The following is a 26,207-nucleotide window of genomic DNA, read 5'->3' as shown; positions in this document are numbered from 1 at the left end:
TATATTTATCCTTCCTGTTTGATTACTCAAACAAAGATTTGTGACTTCTTTTTAATGTTTTAGTTCCATTTCTCTGTTCAAAATATGTTTTGTAATTTCACACATATATTGCTGGAGTAATTTCAAGACAGAAGGCTAAATCCTGCTCACCATATATATAAGCCAACATACACTGATTTCACATTTCATTTGATTAAAATCAAGATTTACTTATTCCTCAGTAATTCTCCAATTATAACTAAGTATGTATTTCAGATTCAGATGAGTTCTAATTCTTTTCTCTTTTTATCTTGATTGGACTCTTCTCTTTAACAGAAATCTCTGGGCTTGGGACAAGGGAAGGGTTGATTCTGGCCCAAGATGTACAGATTTTTTTGGATGCTCAGCATTAAGTCTATGGACAATCCAATAACTGCTTGGCAAATCACATATATTTTCCATTAATTTCAGCTAGAATTAAGCACATGGTTAAATTTCTATGCAACTTCTCTATTAGATGTTCATCAGAAGAAAAGGAGATCCATTTGAAAATTTAAAGCCAATGCACCCTTAAATGATAGTGATTCAGGAACTCAGTTTATAAATTCATTTTTGCTTAAGCTGGTGAAATTACTGCCCAAAGGGATGGTCCCATTCTTAGCTGCCTAATAGACTCCAATTCTTGGATCCAGTGATTATGTATCTGGGATGAGTTCTTTGTTTTCTAGTGAGTCAAGCAATATGGCTTGCTGAATGAATTGGTATGTCAATTACATTGAGAATGTGTGAGCCAAACATTATAAGGCAACATTTCATTTATTTTTTTTTTAATTTCAGTTAAAAATGACCAGCTTTTGAGATTCTGGAAGAAGTCAAGAGAAAATGCAGCCAAAGTACAGTTAGGCTGCAACAGCAATATTTAGGATTACTCCTTAATCACAGAATCATAGAGTCTTAGAGTCATAGAATCATAGAATCATAGAATCATGGAATCATAGAATTATAAGGGTTGGAAGAGACCTGTGGAGGTCATGAAGTTCAACCCCACTGCTAAAGCAGGGTCCCTACTGTCAACTGAACAGAAAAGCTTCCAGACGGGTCTCAAATATCTCCAGAGAAGGAAGGAGATTCCGCAGTGTCTCTGGGCAGCCTGTCCCAGTAGTCTGTCACTCTCACAGTAAAGAAGTTATTTTGCATGTTTGTGTGCAATTTTCTGTGTTCTAGTTTTTGCCCATTACCCCTTGTTCTATTGCTGCACACCATTGAAAAGAGCCTGGCCCCATCCATATGACTCCCACACTAAAGATATTTATAAGCGTTGATGAGATCCCTTCTCAGCCTCTTGTTCTCCAGGCTGAGTAGACCCAGCCTATTATTAATGGAATTTTTGCAGCTGATTCTGATAATGGATTATGCCTAGGCACTGTCCATTTAACACACAGAAAGAGTAGCTTATAGCTGAAGGTTTCGGGCCTCCAAATACAAGAAAGGAAATCTTCTTTCTGGGTTATCTAACTTTGCAACCTTTCAGTTAAGCATGCAGAATACAATTAATATATTATATTTGTTTTATTTGGAATGGTTGTGAACTGAGATAACCGAGACAGAATAAGATTATGGAAGGCCAGAGGTAGAATTACATTACCAAGCTTTTTTCAGTCCTTAAGGAACTGAAGTCAGGGTTAGAAGACAGACAAACATGGACTATGTAAAAGTTAGTCAAGCCAAATGTTATTTATGCTATCATTTATCACAGAGATACAATGATTTACAATGGAAGTGTGTGATTCACCTTATTTCCTTTCTATTTCCAGACAAAGGGTCCAGATTAATGAATTATAGTCGATCAACAGAAGATTACAGACAACTGTCTGTGGACTACAGTGACACTAATAGCATTTCAGAAAGTACATCTTTGATACTCTCTAACCGAGGACATAGAAGAGGTAAGATTTTCCTGAAAGATTATTGTTATTAAACTATGTACTCTGCTTTTTGGTCCCCAAAACATGAAACTACCTACATACTGCCAAGTGACAGGAACTCCCATGCCCTTGTAGCTACATGTCTAGGGAGGTATGTTTGATTAAGCATCAGGGAAGAACCTTTTATACTGGACTTCTTTTTACCTGTGTCCTACCAAGCAGCACCATCACCTCTTTCTTGCTTTATGCCTCTTTGCCAGATGAAGCTGTTCAGCAGATCACAGACAAAGCCTGACAGCATGTTTCTGCCACCTGGCGTTTTGAAACAGATGAGACACCATGCAGCTACCCCACGTAGATGGCAATATCAAGACAGCAGCACTGAAATCAGTTGAATCTTTGAAAAATACCTGACATTTCAATGGTGGGGAATAATGTTTCTTCAAGTCCATTCAGAAACTAAAACTGAGAGCTAGAGAAAACAAACAAACTAACAACAACAAATAAACAAACCACTTTTGTTTTGTTATCATTTTGTCCTAAAGCTATTGTGTATTTCCTGTTCTGCATGTTGTTTTCATTGTGATAAATGCCAGGTTGCTATACTGCTCTTCTGACTTAGTTTGTCTAGAGACATGAGGGTTGGAATTTCAGCAGGAACAGCATGAATGAAGCTGCTTGGCAGAGGATCCATTCAGTGAAGACACTGTGGTAGACATCAGTCAGGGTCCATTAGTAGCCAAAATCTTATCTCCTGTGTGGCAGGGATTCAGATGTGCTCTGTAGCATGTGTGTGTCTTTCATCCCAGAAATTTCTTTGCTAAGGCAATAAATCTAACATTGACTACCTCAGTTATCATGCAACAAGGTATGCACACCAACTGTTAAGTTCACTGATGCCATAAATAACAGATAACTACTGAGTTTCGCTTGCTTTTTCTCTGGGGAGCATTAATTTTGGTTTCTGATATATAGCTGCTGACTATCATGAAATTTGTAAGAACATATTACCCATTCTCCTTCAGATTTGACAAGTTTAAAATTTACTAGGCAAAAATGAAAGGCATAGAGTCTGATCTCAAAGAATTAATTTCCTTCAAAAACAGAGCAGAAAACTTGGGTGCACACTGCATAATTGGAAGTCTTCCAGGAGATAATCTACCAAGAGAAATAAAATATACCCTAGGAAAATAAAGAAGTAGAGCAGCCTCTCACCCCTCTGTTCCAAAGAAGAGAAAGGCAAGAGTACTTATGCAGCTTCTGTTGATACTTTCTTCCTGTGAAAGGTGCTGCTCAAGAATTGCATTCAATATGGCAGCAAATAAATACCTGTAAGGTACCATGGCTGTCCTGCTGAGGCTCATACATGTCAGTCATTTACCTAGCAACACATGGTGAAAGCAAGCTCAGGAGACTGTTTTGAAAGTCCTGTTTGTTTGTTTGTTTGTTTTTAAATTTGGGTCATAAACTTGGGAAAGGCTTGTTTCAGTAAACCTGAGTGTGTCTCAGTCTCCACTGAACCCCTGGCAGAAGTACTCAGAATGTTATAAAAACCTTTAAAAATGTAGGAAGAAAACTTGAATGTGAGTGCTTATTTTCCACAGACATTATTATCTGAGGTAATGTATTAAAAAAAAAAAAAGGCATTATTCTGCTAAAAGAAACATTACCAGCTGGTAGAACATCATTATAAAGAGAGATCAGTATCTCTATCCAGACTGGACTTTAGAAGCTCGCTTAATATATAACAAATTAATCATCTACAGAGTCAACTTCTCTGAAGCCTGCATGTTAACCTTAAACATCAGGAATGTTTGGATTTATGATCAAAGCATGACAGTCTGGCCACTGAAACTAGCCAACTTGTACCAATGCCACAACAGCTAAGAGTGAGAAAACTAAGGGAAACGTTATGTTCTTGTCACAATATATATACACAAAAATGTAAAATCTCTGAGTAGATAACTGTGCAGGCTTTCTCATGAAAAATCATGTCATTTTAGAACATGAGACTGTACCTTAACTTTTGTAACTAGGCTTGAGTATTAGGCTCATCTCATATCTTACATTTTTTCGATAACATTTGCAGCATAAAAAAAAAGTTTATGAACATTTTAGCAATGTGACTTGATTTTGTACGTTGTTAAATTGCAGTTGGTGACTGGTACATTGAAATCTATCGCTGTGTTTTCATGCTGGAATTCAGAGAGAAGTCTCAGGCTGTAGTTATGGATACTTTACCTGCAAGAAAAGCTGTCCTATCCTAGCTTAACTTATCAGCTCTATCGTTCTGTCTATGTGATAATTTGATACAGAGTTCTTTAAATCAGATCAGTGAAATGATCCAAGCGGAGACAAATTTAACATTACCACTCTTCCTTGAGGGATTTAAAAGAGCTCTGATGCTACTAAAAGCATTCACGAAACTACCACTTGCATTACCTTTTCTGGTTCTGTCTCTATTTTTTATTTTTCTTTTACTGGGACAAAGAAATGCTTATTCTTTATCTAGCACCAAAACTGAATGAAGGTGAAAAATTTTACAAATCTTATTTGCTCATAACTCAAACTATGCTATATCATTACTAGATTTTTATGATGTAAAAACATTTACAATATACTTGATGTAGCAAATAACCAGTGGACTATGTATAAATAATTTTAATTTCAGTGATTTTATATCTTGCTCTTATTAAAGCAGACAAGTTTCATGGCTTATTTCCCCAGATTTTGTACCTGAAAATGGAAGAAGAAAGAATACTGTAGGTAATTTCTGAAGAGCAAAAGCTGTTTTACAAATTACTTGAAAGCATATGGAAACAATGGGCATTATACACATGCATCTATTTTCTGTATTACATCCTCCTAAGGGGCTACGAAGAGGAAATAACAATGACTACAGAACTGGGGAATACTTCTGGTGTAGTATTCACATAGTCTTATCAGATAGTTATTTATCATGCCCAGGCAAGGCCATAAGAGAGAAGGTGGTCTGTATAAACTTTATGCTTATTCTAATTGTCCTAAGAGAGCTGCTACAATTTCTTGAACTGTGACACTTCCTTCATTCCTTTCAGGGAGAGTTACGCAGACACATAGGTCATGGGACCCCACCCTTAGTGGATCAAGGACACAAAGCAGCTACAAGCTCTTCATAAACAGGTAATCAAAACTTATATTCCTGAAAACGGAGGCTGTTTTATTACCAAATGAAACAGAGAGCTAGTGTGGCAATGTCATTATTGGAAAATATCTGGATCACCAACTGAATCTGTTATGATAACAGGTACTATTTACTTAGAATTAAAGTGCACCTAAGATCAGTTTGGCTTTAACCAAAATTGTATAAATGCTTTAAGAAAATTGAGCTCCGGCCCTGAGCAATCCATACAAAACATGCACACTGAAATTATCCACTTTCAGTCTTCACCACTGTTCTCCTAGATGTTACTGTCCTCTCAAAATAGTTGCACAGCTATTACACAGCTGCCCCTACTGCCAAACTCAGACACTGTGGAAAGGAAAAACCTGACAGAACTTCCACAGTTGTGTAGTGTTAAAAAGGTATGAGCAGTCACTGCTTTTACTGGAAAGGCATTTTGCAGAGTCCCTGTTTGCCTTCATTCAGATTTTGCATCTGAGTCTTGCCTTGCTCTCACATTAGCAGAGGCCTGATCTGTTCTGAAGTGGCTATTCAATACTATGCTTGTGCATGACCGATATTTCAGTAGATTATTTTCATTTCCATCTCAGTTCTCAGACAGATTTACCTCACTTGTGTCAATCTTATTTCCAGACCTGCACTAGTATTTTATTGAGGAGTTACAGGTAACCTGGGGACATAAACAGTAAAGACCTCTGGTCTGTCAGGAGAATTAGCCTCATTTCAGCCTTGGAAATACAACAGTAGCCTTGTACATATGCAAGGACAATAGAGGATTGTACAGTTGATGCTAGCTCATTTTCAAAAGCCAGCTAAAACACCACTACTTCCAAGTAAGAGTTTTCTAGACTAAGTGTTATCGTGGTGCAGTTATAATCAAGACTCAATAAATGGAGAAGAGATGTAGGTGCTGTTAGCCTCTAGGCGCCACAAAGACCAGAATCCCACTGTATAATCCCTACAGACATCCCATTTAAAATGAGTTCTTGACCCAGTTAATCAGGAGTTTCTTCTTTTAACCATGACATGAGTAATTAAAGCCTACAGGAAATGCTCTATTTAGATCAATTCCCAATTAAATGTATCCCAAATAAACAGTTTGAACTTCCTGGTAAACCAGCCATGATAATCTGATTTATGGGAGATACCTCATTGTACCTCTAAACCTGAAACAAGCAGGATGCACTACAGTAGCAGCTTTTGTGAAGGAAGAACTGTGTCTAACTACACATGCATATATATATGTATACTGAAACCTATATATACATCACTCATCTGGCAAATATATCAGTAAAAGATTCATTTACTGAGTGTTTTTGGAGCAACTTCCATGCTTCTGACTACCAATCTGGGTATCAACCTGACATTCATGATCTAAAATAGTGCTGACAAGAAAATGTTCCCCTCCTCTCCTGAAAGATGATCACTCTTTTCCAAATTTCCAGCAAACCCTTTCCCATAAAACTTCAGGAACTGTAAGCCTCACTTTTGTGGCACCTGCAATTGAATTTCTGGCACTATTGCTGACTCTGTTTCACATACAATAACAACAGCAGAGTGGAAATAATTTGTTAGGAACCTGCTGGTTCCCTATGTCAGGCAGCCAACAGAAAACAAAGTATTTACTGCCTATAAAACTTACTCACGTAATCACACCCTGTAAGGAGTCCAATCATCATCATTCACATCTCACAGTCCTAAATTTAAGCTTACCAGTCTATGCAGGGCTACAACCTATACATAAAGAAGATACAGGTGCCAAGTCTGGTATCTGTCACTCTGCAGGACTAATAACATGAAGTGTTTGCCATAGGAAAATATGGTCTTTCTGATACGATCTCTTGAGTTGTGAGCCAATAGCATTTTCATACCCACAAATATCACTTGAGGTTATTTGTAGGGATATTTCATAGTAAAATGATCTTTCTGAGGTTGAATTGCTTGAAACGACAATACTTGTATATTTGTAGAAGCAGAGAAATAGAAACTACTCCAACAAATTTGATAAAAACTTTTGAAACTCTCTAGCTCTCTGAAGCAACTCCATCACACACACAACAAAAGGACAAAAGAAACAAAAACCCACAAAGCAACAAAAAACTCTTACTTCGTTGTAATTTTGGCATTTCTTAAAAATATAATTAACAAAAATCCATGATCACAAGACCTTTCCTTCTGTACTGTGTAATGATTTTTTCTTGATTAGTAAGCATACATTAATTACACTGCAAGCTTATTCTAGGCATACATTTGTCTGCTCACATGGAAAATACTATTAATTTATGGGTTAAAAGTACAGTACAAAGATGACTTTCTGATCTGAGATTTCACACATCTTTTAATTAAACTGAAAACTCCCTCAGTTCCTCAAGACATTAATTTATGCTAATGAATTAGCATTAAAATAATTTAATTCCCATTCCTGGAAAATTCTAAATAATGTAATAACAAATATTATTTCTGAAGCTTTTTTGTTTTTAAAAAAAACATTAAATGAGATATTGATTTCTTCCTGTAGGCTTCCCAGAAAGCCCCAGAAATATATGGGGCTAACTCCTGTGCCTGTTGCCTTCACTGGTCTTAGGCCAGCAAGATCTGGCTCACCAAATGAAGAAAAGAAAGGACTGTTACTGAATTAAAGAATAGTTTTGATTTGTTTATAAATTGCATCATTAATATTATATTTGATAATCTCTTTTCCAGTAATGATAACAACACGTAACAACTTGTAGCTGACATTGTCCTGCTTATCATAAGATTCTGTCATCAATGTACCTTAACAAGGTACAAGCCTGTGTTGTTTTGCTGCATTCTGGATATCTTTCTCACTGTTACATCTCCTTTGAAGGTCAGTCAGCGCTGTAGAAGAAATCCCTGGTGGAACTCATAGGAACAGCAGACACAACCTGCTGAGTTTAGGCTCCACCTTCTCGGTGTCTACAAAGGACTACACAGCAGCTGCTACATCACAGAAATGTTTGTTCCAAAGGAAGGAAAAGGTGACTAATGAAAAACGAGTAAGCTGATCTCAAACTGTAAATATCACTAAAGAGAAACTTTTCGTTCAGTTGTCATTCATTAATGATGTGCATATTAGCTACTGAGTCATCACTTCAGCTGAATCTTCTAAACTGACAGAGTCCAGATTAGTCATGATCCAGTTGTGATAACTCAGAACTAAAGGCAGTGAAAGGTCTTGTATGTAAAGACTAAGCATAATTAGGCCTCAGAGTAAATACACAGGAGTGAGCTCCAATAGATGGAAGTCTTAAATCAACATTTACACCACATAAGTCCCTGAAGTCATTTAGGTGCATCATGTCAATCAACAGAATCGGTTTAATTGGTACCATTGCTACAAATCTTTGTTATACTAAAGAGACATTTTTTACATTTCTGAATTGTCCCCTTACAGTTCTCAGGTCCAGAATTCATTATTTTGTCAAGTGAACCACCAGTGACCTTACAGCTGCCTGGATCAATTGTGGTAAGTACAAGCATTAAGAATCTGGAGCTAATTTTGTGATCTTTGAGTTGGGACTCTTTCTAAGTTTCATCTGAGTCCCACTCCAGTACTCTTGTTATGTCCTCTTTTCAAACAGAGTTAGAGTTCCTGCACAAGTACTGAGACTTGAAAGCAGACCATTTAATTCTCAGTGCTGCATAACTATCTCTGTTGCAGTGACTGCTGTGAAAATAGCTGAATTCATCTTTATCAGATAAGAATGCTCTCATTAGTACAAGACTTTTGAGACTAAGATTATACAACAAATTACTAAGGTGACATCTAGAGCCAGTTTATTGGACTCCTCCAGTTTGCAAGCGCACCCTTTACCTTTCATAAGATAAAGAAAAGTCTGATGGCCTACAGCAGTAAACGTTAGGAAAAAAAACAAACTGGGATTATCTTCAAATCTAGAGCAAGTACTGATGATTGCAGAATCTATTTTGTCGAGATTCCCTGTTTTTTCTTCTTTGTTTGCTTGTTTCAGTTTTTGTTTTGCTTGTTGGCTGGTTTGTTTTTAATAGGATACTTTTGGGATACGATATGATTTATGATAATGGAGGCAGGAATTTGAATAGTGTTGTGGCCAATTTCATCAGGTTGTGTAGGGACTGGAGACCAGGGCCTTAGCAATAAAATGCTGTGGAGTTTGCATTGCTTGTACTTGGTACTTATTCTTTGCTCTTTATTATATGTTCTTAGACTAAGAAAGGAAAATCCTACTTGTCCCAAAGGGATCTCAATGTGATTCTACTCAATGGTCAGTGCCTTGAGGTGCAGTGTGACATCAAGTCCAAGGCAAGAGATGTTTCAATACTGTGGTGGCATATGCAAGCTTGGTGGAACATTCCTACTTCGGTTTGGCTTACCTGAAAGGTACTGAGACAGCTAATTCTGGTCTCTCCTGACAGTGCCTTCGTAGTCCGTTTATTAATGAATTCCAGTAAGATCCTTAAAGATCTTCAGATGTATGCAGATCTAAAGCTTAAGCAAAAGTAAGTTATATTCATTTAAACTGTACTGCACTGATGGAAAGTATGTCTACTTTAATACTGTGCATGACTACAACCACACTGACACTAGCTGATATTCTCATGCAGAAAAGGCTCTGTCCAAGTCATACACCTGAATAATGCTGAGCCGTGTTGTTTCAGCAGAATTCTAGGAAGCTCTGTACTGCGCAAGGCTCATTGTCAGTGCTCTCAGATGTAATTTGGAGTGAAAAACCTGAATAGTTAGCAGAATTCAAGCTAACTATTCTTGATTCTTGAATAATTCCATAGACATCATACCAATCCATATCTAACAATTGTAATCCTAAATTACATGCTAGATGTCATCCTAAATTCTTTGTCAAAGCAGCAATAGAGTAGTCCAGAACACTGAGAAGTTGACCTCAACTTGTCTTCATGATCCATTTTTTTATTGCTAGTGATGTTCTGAACACAGGCAGCTGAATTTTGAGCTATGGAAGCTGTTTTGGGCTCCAGACTTACCACAGAACCGCAAATTCTCATTTCAGGTAAGGAGTTTTTCTTTTTGGATGATGAGACCAAGCTCTACAAAGTGGCTCCAGATGGCTGGAATGACCAACCAAAGAAGAAAACCTCCATCATCAACTTCACACTCTTCCTAAGAATAAAATTCTTTGTCAGCCACTTCAGTGTTATCCAGTAAGTACATGTTTCTGCTGACTGCTGGTAAAACAGTAGCAGGCAGGCTGAGTGGTCAAAGCTCATCTTGTGTTCTTAATCCCTTCTGTGTTCCAGGCACAGCTTGACAAGACACCAGTTTTACCTGCAGCTTCGTAAAGATATTTTGGAGGAGCGGTTATATTGCAATGATGAGACTGCCCTGAAACTTGGCGCTTTGGCTTTACAGGCAGAGCTTGGCAATTATGCTTCTGAGGTGTGGATAAATAATAAAATATTTCTCAGAGGTCTCTGTCAACAGCTTTTGCAGCTTTTGCTTGTCATATAGTTAAAAAATGAAATGTGAATATTGCATAATTTGACCCAAGTCCTTCAGTAATCACATTTCAGATTTAAAAAAGAATTACAAAATTTGTCTGATTATGAAGTAGGAGTGAGCCAGATGAATTTAGTAGTAAATGTGGCAGAATGATGAAAGATTCTTGATCCTTCATAATTGTCAATGTAGCTAAGAATATCCAGAAAATCTGAAGAAAAATTCCAATATAGGCACAGCTTGGATGTGCAAAGGGGTTTAAAGGGATTAGAAAGCATGGAAGAGAAAAAGAAACACTCCGGAATTCGCAGAGATTTTGTAGGTAGATTCAGATCCACAAGCTGCAAAGACAGGAAAGTCGCTGAGAATGTATCTGAACTTGTAGTTTCAAAGTTTCCAGAAAACATCCTTTCTGTTCTCTGTGGTATCTTCAGTTATGCAAATCAGTGTAGCACTCAATGATCTGATCCACCCAGTCTGATCCAGCCTGACACTGGATCTTACAGCTACAGCTGTCAGTTGTGAATGTAAGACAGCTGGGTTGCCTGTATGCACACCTCTTTTCTCCCCTCTGCACAGCATAGTGCATGCTTTCAGCATCTGGATGAGCACAGGTGCAGGAGGCACATTTGGCTGTCAGGACACACTATCTGCTGTTCCCTATCTTCTTTTAGGAAATGGCAGCAGGATGACTTCAGCATATGGGTCACACTGAAAATGGAAATGCATCAAATAAGAAAAGTCAAGACAGAACAAAAGGCTCCTGTCTCTTTTGTCTTTTCATTTTTTTTCCCCTAAAGGTACATGGAAAGAGTTATTTTCGTGTTGAAGACTACATTCCAGCAAGCCGAATAGAGAAAATGACCCTGGCACATGTACAGAGAGAGCTTGCTAAATTACATCGCATGAATCGCTCCCTATTTGAGGATGAAGCTGAATTAGAATTTTTAAAGGTAATCTGCCACACACCAAAGGGTATTTATCTATTTAGTCTCTGATATTAAGTCTTTATTTGCCATTGTCTATTATTTCCTTGCTGTCTAATTCAGTGCATTTTAGTTGCGGTGAACGAATTTGAATATTCAACACAAAACTCAAAATTTCATTCTGCTATAGGCACTGTTGCTATTATCAACTTATACTCCATGAAAGTATTAGGTGTCTTTTTATTGATAGTTTATAAATGGCTAATGCACATTTCAGGATATTTTCAACATCTTAAGAGCTGATGCAAATTTTCAACATGTTAAGAACATGTTGTCTAGGTTCTGGATGATTATGAATACAACTATTGAATGTATTAGAGACAGATAATTGTAAAGCAGTGCAATAAGCACTCTTTTGAGTTCCGAAACTATAGCGCATGTTCAGACATTTTCTAAACAAGCAGAGATTGGTTGTTCAAAACATATCGAAGCACAGAAGTGAGGAAGGAGTTAGCTGAAGTATTATATTATATGATTTTTATCAAGAGTGTTATGATGATGCAGGATTTAATTTTTTTCTTAATTTCTCTTCCTCTCCAAACTTCTCAGCTTTCTATAAAATGGAAAACATCAAGAAATTGAAAATGAATAAATAACAGAAGCCATTTTGCTGCAGTGCCGTGTGTTTTTATTTATAGCATCATTTTAGTTCATTTGCTCTTTAATTATGTTCATTTATCATCTAAAACTGTCAGTGGAATTGAAGAAATAGATTGAAGCTTAGCCTTAGTAACAGTCCTATCATGCATGGCAAATCCAGTGAAGGAAAGCAGCTTTGTTCATATTTGTTTCAATGAGTTCCTGAACAAGGAGCCAACACATCATACACAGTGAGAAAGACAGCGCCTATGGCAAGAACATGCAAATTCCAAATATAAAAGGGATTAAAAATTAAAACCAAGATTTGTATAGTGATTATGGATGTCCCAGTTTTCAGGCCCTGAATATTTGTGCTCTGGATTCTTCTTTTTTTCTTTTTTTCTTCTGAAAATAGATCTTCTTAGAGTGTTTTATTTTGGACACTGAAAATCTCTATTCATGGTTGAAATTCTGCATGGGCTTCCACAAAAAAAAAAGGATATTAGGATAAATTAATATTGATCTGCATATCGCAAAAGAGACCAGAAAATCATCATCATATTGTGTAGTCCTAGAAAAGGTCTAAGTCACATTTTAACATTTTATGGCCAAGTGTAGGAGGTAGAAAGACAAGCATGTAGAACTGCTGGATGTGGTTCCTTGGAATATCCTCTTCATGATGTTAGAAGAAAACCCCATAACTTAAGATTTGTTGCAAAAGAAATTTTTAATATCTGGTTTTAAAAAATGACAGCAGTGAAGGAATTAATGTATGTACTTGGGTGACTTTGTTATCAGTAACAATGCCAGAGTAGCCCTGGCACAAAAGTTTTAGCAGTTTTCCTAAGATCAGCATATCTGCTGTATTTTACGGTTTCCAATTTTCTTGGGGAAACAAAGACGTAGAAAAGAAAAGAGAAATAAGATTTAGCAGTAGTTGAACAGTATTATCTGTTCAGAAATACATGCAAATGCTAAGTAACAGCAGTACTACTGCTTCAATGCCACTGTAAAGTTTAGATTATTCTGCAGGAAGTTACATAATCCTCTTAGTTCTTCAAAGTGGGAAAGTGCTATTTCAATTTTATCATGGAAAATTAATGCATATGGTAGCTCTACGACATGCCAAAGTCAGGTGATTATTTTGTGAGGTAATAGGTATGAAAATTTGGGAAGGGTTACTAAGCCTTTCTTGAAAGAGTCAAAGAAGATACTGTAAAGGCACTCAAAACCCTTTCCCTTCCCATCTACCTACCAATTTTCCTCATGCTTCTTTTTTAATAACACATGGTAAGTGCACTTTTTCTCTATTAGGTAACTCAGCAACTTCCTGAATATGGAGTACTATTTTATCGCGTGTCCCAAGAGAAGAAAGGAACAGGAGGGGACATCATCTTGGGAATCTGTGCCAAAGGCATCATTGTATATGAGGTCAAAAATCACACAAGAATTGCCAGTTTAAGATTCCAGTGGCGGGAAACAGAGAGAATTTCAGCTCATGTGAGTTGCAACCAAGTAAAATTCTACTACTTTACACCTCTTCTGTCTGTCACTTTTATAACTTTCTTCCATTAGACTGCTTTTGTATAGATATGTTCTTTTTGAAACTAGACTAAAATCAAGATATGACATGGATGTGGATCTCTGGATAGCCAATTCTCAGAGAGGCTTTGTTCTGGTTTTTGTTGTTGCTCCTATTTGTTTTTGATAAGGATGAAGTCAATTACTACAAATCTGAATAAGCTGAGTACTACAGAAATGACGCCAAACCTCTATCTTTATTCACTCCTTTCCCATCTTCTCTTTCTCTTTTCTTTCGTTTTCCTTTCTACATCAGGTCACTGGATCTTGACTGCCTTTTTTACACATCTTATTTTTGCATCCTTATCTCTTAGTATATGCAGTGTCTCTTAAACTAGTATTGGTGACAAGATTATAACTCCTACCTTCTACCAGTGGTGTGCCAATATACCATCTTACATACAGCTAATATTCACCACATCTCCCAGTCTATTTGCTGTCCCAAGACGGCCTTTCTGACCCTTGAAGACTTTTTCGGTTTCACTTTCAACTGGTTTAAACAGTTTAAGATCTCTAGGGACAAATTTGCCAAGCCTATCAACTTGCTCCCAGTGCAGTCAATGTCTCAAAGGCTTTTGACTTTCAACATAGGGCAGTTATGAACTGACAGCAGTTGAACATGCAATGGGCATTTTCTGCAATTGCAAGAGATGCAGAAAGGCAGAAATGTATGTAGCCAAACAGGATGCAGATGAACTTTCAGTGCCTCAGTATAATGTTTGATATATTAGCAAGCTGTGTTCTTTTTTTTTCTCTTAGAGAAAGAAATTCATGATTGAAAGTAGCTTCAGTGGCAAGAAACATACGTTCATTACTGATACAGCAAAGACATGCAAATATCTACTGGACCTCTGCTCAGCCCAACACAAATTCAATGCACAGATGAATTCCAGGCAACTTCGTCAAACTTCATCAGGTGAGCAGTAAATGTACTTTCACTGTACAGTCCATAGTACAATGTTAAGTGTTATACAGGAGAAAAGAACTCCAAAGAAAAGACAGACACTGTAGTTAAGCTGAAAATCAGAACCTTCACATCAGCTTCTCTGTGCTTCAGTTTTCCCTTTGCTGAGTAGACAACAGTGTCTTCTATTTCACTGAAAGCTAGAAGTGTGTAAGTCAAATCTAGAGTGTGCATGTGAGTGAAATACTCTGCTGATAATATTTATATATCTAACCTCTGTTTGCAAGAGGCATAATTACATTACTCTTCATGAAACCTGCTGAGAATTATGAGGACACATATTAGTCTTATCCCAATTGTAACCCAAAAAATGTTCCACACAAAGAATATCAACAGTGGAGTCCAGATATGCTGGAGGTGAAGTAAGTTAGCTGGACATCTTTGCTTAAAACAGGGATTCAAACCCATGGTTCAGTTGCAGGACAAAGTCACTAAATCTGTGGCACAGCAGTCACACTCACTAGATTGCAGTTGCTAGCTGTTCTCATCATGTTTTGCCATGTCTGTGGGAGGTACGACTATTACCTCCTTAGACTTTAGATTTTCCACTGTTTTAATACAAAGTTCTTCTCAACCCAGAACAGTTATGCAGCATTTTTCACATGCTGTCCTCAGCATGCTCTGTGTAGATGGGTGAGGATCGTTTTGGGGAAACTGAGGCACATAAGAAATAACTTAGCCTAGGCTGACAAACTGACATCACTCTTAGCCTCAATGGAGCAGCACAGGTTTTCATTAGCTGAGGACTCAGCCATTGCCTTGAACAGAATTGTGACTGTTTACAGCTACTGAAGCTTTGACCCAGTGAGTCATGGCAAAAGAAGAATGCAATGAATTTATTCCACAGGATATAACAAGATGATTACCATCTTGCTTCTTTTCCTCTAAAATTATTTCAGAGAAAGCAAAATTCCACCTGCACAAATTTGTTATCATGGAAAAAGATGCTAGGATGACATCTAGGTTCAAGATACAGTCTTTTTGCTTGGGCTCCTGTAGCTTTATAGGAAGCTCAGTGGAACTATGATTTTAGCAAGTAAATGAGGCCTAATAGTGTATCTTAAAGTTTGCTGAGTCACATTTGCTTGCAGTAATATTTTTTAATGAAAATTACTACATTCCTAGTAAAACAAAATGATTGAGAGAGAAAATTGTGACCCAGGTCCTAGTTACAACTCCTCAAGTCACTGAAGCCAGCCAAACTCCACAACTGTGTGACTGATTCTGAGGCTCAGTGCACTTGCTGCCCCAAAAGAAAATGCTCCATGAAGGCAGTGACAAGCAGCAGCTCACAGTGCTGCCTTTGCCACCACAGGGAATCCACAGATTAGTAGTCTGTTTCTACATGAGGGAAACTCTTCCTTCTCTTGCACTGTTAATATACATAAGCCACAATCTCTTCAAAACTTGTTCACCATCCCCTGCTTTGAAATCACCATGGCAACACTCAGGCTGTGCTAATACCACGGGCAGCAAGGCCTGCTGCTGCCTTCATGAATATGTCTGATCAAAGCTGCTGAGGATGAGGGAGCCTGGATTTAGTGCTGCAGAACAGGACTCAGAAAGCTGCATTCAGAGTAGTGTTTGTTAGGACAAGGCATGGAGGGTCAGCTGGCACGTACAAGTGGAATGAAAGACTATATTTGTGTGAGCCAGTACCAAGCTGGGTTCTTGTTTTACCTTCAGACATGCCTCTAATTGCCTGCTGTTCTTCTATCCTTCTAAGTTACTACCTTGTTTTAGAGAAATAAAATCTTCTGATAGGGTAGATATGTAAACTGCAGAGCCCAGACATCATTAAATAGCAGATGTCATACACAGGTGGAAAATCGGGTACCAAGCATTGCCACAGAGACAGACTCTCACTCAATTTTGCTTGGGCAAATCTCTCAGAGCAAAGAGCCAGCTCCATGGCTCCACTTTCATCTTGTGAGAACATGTGTTAGTAGTATCCTGGCTTCTTAGGTATACATACTTGATGAGGTGAGCCAGTGAAAGATGAGGAAATATCAGCCTGACTGATTCAATTTCTGATTGACAGAAAAGTCTCCATACATAGAACTTTAAGAATATGCAATTTATAGAGATATTCAGGTTTAAATTATGCAGGACTGTACATTTTATCTGTCAAAGTGGATTCATAGTATAATTCACAGAAATGGAATTTACATACAGTGCATACTTCCATTAAATCAGTGGATTGGAAACTCTTTTTCACTCACTTCAAGTCTTAGATATTCTGAAATATACCAGAACAAATATATCTGTGATGTCAACCTTTTTGCTGGTGCATTGAAAATGTTAGTCAGGAGGCAGCATTTGGTTTTAGAAGATGGGATAATGTCAGTGGACTTATCTTTCCCTCCTCTCCCTATCTCCCTTCTTATTCAGAGGAAAGTAAATTTATGGAAATAGACAAATCAAATTCTGCATATGCAGCTCAGCATGAACACCTTGCCCTGATTCAGAGACTATCTCGTTCAGAAAATGTGCTGTATGGGACAAATGTGGAAAACCTTTCTGCTGAGATGATGAGCAAGTCTTGTGATAACCTCAGTGTGGAAACCAACAACAGGACAAGAGACAGAAGCAATCTGGGCAGGTAGGTTTGCTTTTTTCATTGAACCTGCGGAAGAATACTCAGTTATAGACAGCATCACAGCAAACCTCTACGATTAGATGCAAGGAATTTTATTTTGCACTGCTTATTCAAAAGTCCAAATCAGGACTCGGACTCCTTTGTGCCAATGATAGTGTACACAGGCACAAATCTAACAGTCTAACAGATAAGACGTTGAAAAAGATTGGCATTTAAATTTTTACCAGGTTCAGGACTTGAGCACTTACTAGCATATGAAGATGGATGAAAGTATATGTATCCAGTTCTGGGCTCCCTGGTACAAAAAAGGCAGGGATCTCCTGGACAGAGTCCAGTGCAGGACCACAAAGATGATCAAGGACCTGAAGCATCTCCCCTATGAAGAAAGGCTGGGTGACCTGAGTCTGTTCAGCCTTGAGAAAAGAAGAGTCAGGTGTGATCTTATTAATGTCTATAAATGTCTTAAGTGCGGGAGTCAAACGGACGTGGCCAACCTCTTTTCAGTGGTCTGTGGGGACAGGACAAGGGGAAATGGCCATAAACTTGAGCATAGGAAGTTCTGCACCAATATGAGAAGGAACTTCTTCACAGTGAGGGTGACAGCACTGGACCAGGCTGCCCTGGGGTGTGGGAATACAAGAAAAACTATTCAGAGCAGAAGCTGTGGAGCAAGGTAAACAGCATGAGAACCAAGGACACCTCTATAAGAAGAAAGAACATCTCACGGCTCTGATTAGATAAGCGCCTGTGTGAACGGTGGAAGAATGTTTTGTAGAGTGATCTGTTGACATGTAAAGGTGGATGGGAAAGTTGTAGGAGTGGATGGGAAAGCTAGAAAAAGAAAACTTGTGAAGGTATATAAGTGATGTGAGAACTTGTAATAATCGATTTGGATCGTTCACATCTGAGTCCATGCATAAGACAGTGGGAGGTTGTGGATTCTCCTTCTTTGGAGATATTCAAGACTTGCCTGGACACCTCCCTGTGCAGCCTACTGTAGGGAGCCTGCTTTGCGGGGGGGTTGGACTCAGTGATCTCTAGAAGTCCCTTCCAACCCCTACAATTCTGTGATTCTGTGGTTCTGTGAAAGTAGGGGACAATTAAAGTGAAGTCTTTATTAAATGTATCTTCTCTGGAAGTTGTAATAGGTGAACTGAATACACAGTGGGACCTGGTTTTGAGCATGCCTTACCTAGCCAATTCCTTCATGTCTAAAGGTGCAAATCACAAAGAACAGCATAAGAATCCCTTTTCATTTACACTGGTACACTCACCAGTGTAGATGGTTACTACAGCTGCACACAATTTCAAGGCCTTTGATGAATACCAGTGCCTTTTGGAATATTGAGAATTAGAGACAAGGAAAACATGAATACTAGGAAAACTTTCAGACACAATTTTTTCTGAATGGACAGAAGGACTAATGAACCATGCTGAGGTTATGTTATGTTTTCCTACTGCCTACACTCAGCTCAGAATAAAACACAAGGATATTGGTCATGATGTGAGTGGTCTAATGGCAGCTATTATTTGGAAGCAAATGCCAGCAAGCATAAACTACCTGTTTCCTACAGGGAAATGTGGTCAAGGAATCAGAATAGTGGTTAAAAGGCTATAGACATATATTCCTAACTTGGTTCTGACAGGCTAATGACAGTGACCAGTGGTAAATACCACTGCTGATTTGTTGCTATAACAGTCTTCATTTTCTGCCATGCAGATCCACATCAGGGCTATCCCAGTCAGAAATGCACATCAACTTGAATGGAAAGCAAAGGAGTTATGACTACCTCTCTATTCATTCAACTCAGAACACAATCAGTGGTGAGTTTAATAATCATAGAGATAGCATCTCCATATGTTTGGTTTCAATAGTAGAGGACAAAATCAGATTCTATTTACATGTTAAAGAATAATCTTTTGCACTTCTTGCCCTGTAAATTAACCCAGAGCTTGATGATACAAGCTACTATATTTCCTTTCACTCCTTCTTTCATCAGGATGAGTTTTAAGGGATTTTGATAATGAAATTATTCCATGAGTACTGCCTATGGCTCCTCAGAGAAGTAATTCAGTACACTCAAGACTTTCACATGAGGCAGTCTTGAAGACCATCATTCAGTTTGCAGTTGAGATATACAACTCAGCAAATGCTGCATGAGATAAAATAGGCTTCAGGTCCTTCCTCTGTTCATGTGCTTGTGTGACAAAACTAACTGTAATAAGAAACACAAAGCACAGAAGCCAGCTGTCCATAACAATACACAAAGAAAGAAGGTTTATGGAATGCAAAGCTGTGATTATTTGTCCAATCTGTTTTAAAGTTAGAACTGTCCTTTAAACACAGTATGGCAATTGCACATTGTTAACTGCTGTTAACATTACAGAAGTCATCATCACACTCAGTGCTGGCTGGATTGCCAATAAGGCTCTGTAAGGCTTAAGACTAGAGCTCCCAATGGAATGCGTAGTAGATATTCTGTCCATGTAACCCTCATGTTCAATGAGTGCTACACACCTGACTTTTTAGACAGCTTAATTTTAATAAAAATGCTGCAGATAAATAAGTACTCTCCAAAATGGAAAATGATGGGAAGAACTTACATATTTGCTGTGCTTTCCTGGTTCTACACACATCTTTTTCTAAAGAATGCAAATTCTGAAACACTGATTGGAACTTTCTTCCTATATTCTATTGATTCAGAAGTAATGGTAATGTTGAAAGAAATAACAAAAATGTATTCAATTGTTGATGCACCAGTTTTGCATTCTACATGAATCTCCTGGAATCTCCTGTCTTCTTTTGTACTCATCTGCATTTATTCTAGCTGTTTTGTTTCTGCAGCCCCTGGATCACCAGCTGTTCAAAAAGAAGTTTTACTAAGTGGTCTAGAAAGAGAAATCATTTGTGTCAGCCTAAAACGTGACCCTAAAAATGGTTTTGGTAAGTAAGGAACATGAATTTTATATTTGCTAATGGGTCTGTCAGGTCCTGGTGCAAACTCTGATGCTTGTTCACTCCTGAGCAAAGTTTTAACCTTTTTCACCTCATTTATTCTCCTTATGGAATACCAGTCTCTGCAAAGGACTTAACATTTCAGAGACTTAAAAGAGCTGAATGTATAAACCAAGAATTAAATAATATTAATATACATTAATTAATATTAATATACATTAATATGAATATTAATAGAGCTCAAGGCACCATAATTTTAAGAGTACAATAAGAGAAATGAGAGAGTTACTGTTCTACAAAACCTTCACATATTGCCCATGCACATCCAAAATCCTTACACAAACTTCACATGGACATTTCTTGACTTCTGGATTCTTATTTGGATAACATTTTTGTTAGATAATACATTATCAGACTGCATCTTTTTCTAAGGGATGAATTCAGAGAACATGTAGATTCCACAGTTGACCATTAATGCAATTAGACATCAGATTTTTAAGTGGTGCCAGTTCATGTGGCATGCCTTGATTTCTGTCCCAATTATTCTACCAGTGAGAAGAGTATTTTCTGCAATAGGAAGAATATTTTATGCCAGGATAGAGAAATTAAGCTACTTAAAAATAAATTAATTTTCTTAGATGTGGCTGTAGACCACATAGTGTAAAACAACGTTCTAATTTATTTTTATACCTTCTCTGGGTGTTACATAAATAGCTCATAAGTCCTGTAAGAAAGAAGTTGGAATCTTTTGAAGTCCCAAGCCAGAAAAGTATTCTTCTGATATATTATACGTAAGTAGCAGCCACTGAAGTCACTGGCATGCTTAAATTACAGCATGAGTTTAAAGCTCTCCCAGATAAGGATGTTGGTAACCCATTCTCCAAAATTTAAAAAAAAAAACAAAAAAACTTGATGCTATCAGAATAAGACCTCTTTGTGCTCCCGAGTTTCATCTTTTCTAATACTGCTCATGTCTCTACAATGGTATACTGTCTCGTTTTTGCAGGTTTTGTAATTATTGGAGGAGAAAATGTAGGAAAATTAGACCTTGGTATCTTTATCGCTTCAATTATCCCTGGAGGACCTGCAGACAGAGCTGGAAATATCAAACCAGGTCATTGTCCTTAGTTTTTAATTAGAATTAAAAAGCTTTCATGGTTTAAAGTTAACTATTCTGGGCTTATTTTTCTCTTCTGACGTGCATTGTCTTGTTTTTATTCTTTTTAAGGGGGACGACTCATCTCTGTGAATAATATTAGTCTTGAGGGTGTTTCATTCAATACCGCAGTTAAAATTATACAAAATTCTCCTGATGAAGTTGAGTTGATCATCTCTCAACCCAAAGGTATAAAGAAAAACATCTTTGCTGGCTCTAGAATCCTAGCAATTGACTCAGGACACTGTAATTTATTAGACACTAGAATGCAGTAGCACTTTCTTGCCATTCAGTGCAAGTTAATCGCTATAGGTTAGCAGTGAAAATCATTTTAGTAGATATCATGAAACCTCTGTTCTATAGTCAGCATGAAAAAATCTGATCTACTATGGGCTTTATTCTGCATTGCTAAATATTAAGGGAATTTTTTCATTTCTTTTTATGACAGAATTAGTTCTACAGCCCATCTCTGAGTCAGAATCACTGCCATAGTTCCCTGCAGTAATGAAGCAGATACATTTCTCCATATGTAAAACAACTGTGCTCCATTTCACAATGGCTAACTCATTTTATGGATCTTACAACTCGTTGATTTGGGAAGTTATTTCACCGTCCTGTGTTGAGATACAATGATACTTGTCTTCACATTTACTTACTGTTTCATTAATTGATGTATTTTTTTTATATGGTTTTGCAGACATATATGAAGAAGGATTAAATGAAGAGAAGAGTATATCAAGGGGAAACAGCACTAGTGGTTCTGAGATCTCTTGTGTAGACAGTGGAAGAAAAAAGATCCAAGACTGTCGTGCAGCTCTCCCCAAAGAACAGGCCGTAAATATAGATGAACTTGAGAAGGCTCTTTCTTGGAGTTTAGCACCAAAATTGGGCCCAAGGATTCCAGTCCTTTCAGCAGACAGCCTGGATGTGGAGGTAGTTGAGATTGTGATGTTATTTAATAACATTATGGCATGTGTCTTAACAACATGCCAACCATATTAAGAATGGAAATAACTGAGAAATTAAAAACTGAGGAAAAGAGAATGAAAACCTTGGAAGATGTTGCTTGTTAAATTACATTGGAATTGTTGAAATTATAGGTATGTTTAGGATGAGTGAAAAAATGGAGGAACTGCTCCACAAAATGTTACTAAAAATTGTCCTCCCTCTTCCAGTGAACTACAACATTTTATTATTTTCTTGCACTTCTCTTTAAATTTTCAGCCAGCCACTGAACAATAATATTTTATGTCTAATGTTTTTCTATCAAAAACAGCCTGTACTCATTTTATGTCTCTATCTGTACTCATTTTATGCACATTTATATGGATATTATTTTAAGTAACAATAGTGGAATCCTGAAATAATGTCAGGGATATAAATGCTACCACTCCAGGCTTACAGTGAAAGCAGGATCAAACTCTTTGTATCTTCTGGAAATCTCGCTTTCTTTATTGATTTTTCCCCTCATTTATTTATTTATTTATTTATTTCCCCTAAGACGCAGAAGTCTCATTAGTGTTTGTATTTGTGAGACAGGAGGCTGATTCTTCACACTTACAACCCCCAGCTGAAACCAGCTCAAATGAAACCTACACTGTGGAGCTTGTTAAAGAAGATGGGACTTTTGGAATCAGTGTGACTGTAAGTGTTACTGTTAATCTTTCAGTGTGTCTTTCAAACTATAACATGAACAAGAAATATGTAGAGAAGTGTATTTATGTGGAAGAAAGATAGAATGTAGGCCAGTAACAAGAACTGCTAGCACGGCACATTTCAAACCTAAGTACTTGACTGACAGAGGATATAGTACCAGCTCAACTCATTCCCCAGTTCTTGCCCACAGAATGTGTGTGTGTGCCAGCATAAAGCATATGGAGATACAAGCTTTTTCCCACCTTGCTTGATTTGAGAACAAGTCCTGCCAGTGAAAGTGGAGTTTTGTCAGGGAGGGATATAGCCAGAGTCTCTAGAAAATGCAGTAATACATAGCATCCCTCAGGTCTTGACTGGTTTTCCTCTGGGGTTCCTGGAATTTGCAGGCTGTGTCTGTACAAGCAGATTACATAGGACCATGGGACAGGCTCAAGTGCTATCTACAGTCACTACTTAATTTTTGACATGCTCACCAGTATGAACAGCCATCCCATGCTTGGGGGATGAGTTGTATGGACTTAAGATAAGCTATGTTTTTTTACTACAAATGCCTGACCAATTTTATTTCCAAATAAAATAAATAAAAAATACATCTTTCTGTATATTTAGAGGATCAGAGAAAGAAACAGTGAAAGCTGTATGTGCCACACTCAAAAAATAATTCATTGTTCTGACTATAAAGACTGAACTTACCTCGCCAGGTTGAGGTGCCTACAATCCTCACTGAAATGGAGTTAGAAGCAATAGAATCATTGTTTTACTTGGAAATAGAGGGCTCATTTTTCATCTGAAGTAGACTAGAGGATGTAGAAGGACACAATAGGATTCTGAGGTTAGTATGGAGTTCCTTTCTACTGCATGCTCTTGAGTGTCTGCACAAGGTCAAGTCCAAGCTTTATACATTTTCTGAAAGGCCAGTAGTTGTTGAATACATATTGCTTAGTTTAGAAACTAGGATAGAGGCTGACTGAAAGATGCAACCAGATCTTTGCAGTAGCACAGGAGAAGAAGTGCGTTGCATTTTCCTGAGAAAACAAAGCATGATTACTGCCTAGGGAAGTACATTACAACTAGATGGGACATTAGAGTAACATCCTCTTTTTTTTTCTATATATTTTTAAAATGTATTTTCTGAAATAGTTGCTTTGCAATGCACATCTAAGTTGTTCTTGTTTTTATCAGGGGAAGAATATATGGAGACTCCACATACTAACATATGGAAATATGCTTTGCAGGGTGGAATTAACACTAGCGTGCCTCATGGTGGGATATATGTGAAGTCAATTATTCCCAGGGGACCGGCAGATAAGGATGGACAAATAAAGATAGGTAAAAAGTCTGGCAATGAAACCCTGGGCTGCAGAATTAGGTGTTTGTGTGAAATACTTGCTACAGGACGATGAAATATGTTTGGGATTGAGGGCCATACAACTGCAAAACATTATATGCAGTCCATCATTCAACAGCCTACCACTGTAGTTTATGTGGACATTCCACTGACGAGCCTGGAGTCTCATACCAACATTGCACAGCTTCCCTCTGTTGCTGCAGTTCAAGGTAGTGACTCAGACATCTACTTTTACTGTTGCTGAGATAAGCACTGCATCAGTTTACAGAGTACCCTGGTATGTTTGCAATGTTAGTTACAGAATACCATACAACAAGCAGTATTGCTTTCAAGCAAAATAAGATTATTTGAAGCATGTAAGCATGAAGATCTAATACAATGTGGGTAGCCTTAAGATTTCCATCCAATCTGAATCATCAGCGCAACGGTCACTCGTTATTTTTATTTCCCTCAGGTGATCGTCTGCTGGAAGTAGATGGAATCAGCCTCTGTGGCCTCACACACAAGCAGGCTGTGGAAAACCTTAAGAAATCTGGCCAGGTTTGTGTAACAGAAAAACATTTGATCAGTCAAATAAACTGTACTTACTAAGAAGCACAGTAGCAAAGCTAGGCCAGTGTGAAACTTTCCCCTCCCTTAAACTTTGGCTTACAGAAAATGGAAACTGTTCTTCATTTTTTTAGGTTGCCAAGCTTGTTCTAGAAAGGGGACACCATCAAGAAGCAGAGCCATGCCTGAGTACTAACGACAGGAAAAAGGACCAATGTGCAATGGTTTCTGTGGCAACATCCTTCACAGATGGCAGCAAGGACTACTGCTTTTTGACAGATGGTAAGAGAAGGAAAAAGGAATTCAGGGTGACTTTCACTGGCTACTTATGATGGGCAAGAAAAAAATGAATGAAAATTGTTCTAGGATATTTCTATAGGTTGGAAGGAAAACTGCACACCAAACAAAAATACAATATGTAGTATTAAAAGCATTATCAAATTAATTCTGAAAAAAAATCCTCATATTTACAGCTGATGCATGCAGTTGAATTTATCATAGACATAAATACTATATCTTTCAGCCTTCCTGAGATGAGGCTGTCAGGGAACATTCCTTTCTATACTCTCACAGCACTCTCAAGCAGCAAGCAGCTGTACTAATATTGCTCAGCTGTTACCCAAAAGCAGCATGGCTAGTATAGCTGCTGATGTTGTCTCAGTAGTGAAGCTAGGGTGAACTATTGTCCCACAGCCAGGACTGGGAACTGCCATCACTTCAGCTCTTGAAAGAAGATTCAGAGGTCATTTTCAATGACTTTATCCAATAAATGCCCTCTCTTTTATTGTGAAGTTGTCCCATAATCACCACATCTGCACCATACTTTACCATGGAGCAGTTGCTCCTCCACATTTTCCCTTGCAGAAAGGAGTTTGAATGTAGGTATGACTTTTGGGAAATGGCTGGTCTTTCCATCTTGTCTGAAAAGAACAGTAGCTCTGTTTTTATCTTACTCTGGTATGTGCAGCTCCTGAATTAACATCAGACAACTACTGAATAGTAAGTCCTACTCAAAATCTGCAGAAAATTGTCAGAAATGGATAGGGCTTGAACTTTTTTGGTATAAACTGCTTCTTCCTTTGAGGGCTTTTACCAGATGTCATAAAGTCCATGACCACTTGGTGGAATAGAATCCAGTTCTTGCCAGTCTGCCTATCTGAATTCTAGGGCTCATGCAAGCTAAAGGAAGAATAAAACTGCCTTTTGTTATTAGTATCAGAAGATATAACTCAGCAGCACACAGGGAAAAGGTCTATGGAGAATATAATATATACAATTTCCTATATACAAAGA

The 26,207-nt window shown here is 37.8% G+C and overlaps 1 protein-coding gene across 1 annotated transcript in view; it reads left to right on the top strand.

Annotated features, from left to right (window-relative positions):
• The window catches only part of FRMPD2 (FERM and PDZ domain containing 2), a 55,001-nt gene that overhangs the window by 532 nt on the left and 28,262 nt on the right, over positions 1-26,207 (top strand). The window contains 21 exon segments of the mRNA XM_031554433.1: positions 1,794-1,925; positions 4,982-5,066; positions 7,916-8,066; positions 8,483-8,554; positions 9,275-9,377; positions 9,380-9,448; positions 10,095-10,245; positions 10,342-10,480; positions 11,341-11,493; positions 13,420-13,605; positions 14,446-14,602; positions 17,042-17,252; positions 18,970-19,073; positions 20,095-20,193; positions 21,212-21,319; positions 21,434-21,550; positions 22,059-22,294; positions 22,901-23,005; positions 24,253-24,346; positions 24,820-24,905; positions 25,049-25,196. Coding sequence (XP_031410293.1) covers positions 1,794-1,925; positions 4,982-5,066; positions 7,916-8,066; positions 8,483-8,554; positions 9,275-9,377; positions 9,380-9,448; positions 10,095-10,245; positions 10,342-10,480; positions 11,341-11,493; positions 13,420-13,605; positions 14,446-14,602; positions 17,042-17,252; positions 18,970-19,073; positions 20,095-20,193; positions 21,212-21,319; positions 21,434-21,550; positions 22,059-22,294; positions 22,901-23,005; positions 24,253-24,346; positions 24,820-24,905; positions 25,049-25,196 — 2,706 coding nt within the window.

The sequence above is a fragment of the Meleagris gallopavo genome, chromosome 8 (assembly GCF_000146605.3).
Source record: "Meleagris gallopavo isolate NT-WF06-2002-E0010 breed Aviagen turkey brand Nicholas breeding stock chromosome 8, Turkey_5.1, whole genome shotgun sequence".
In the NCBI taxonomy this organism is placed as follows: domain Eukaryota; kingdom Metazoa; phylum Chordata; class Aves; order Galliformes; family Phasianidae; genus Meleagris; species Meleagris gallopavo.
Note: the sequence above shows the minus strand (reverse complement) of the source record. Positions and strands in the feature narration are given on the sequence as shown.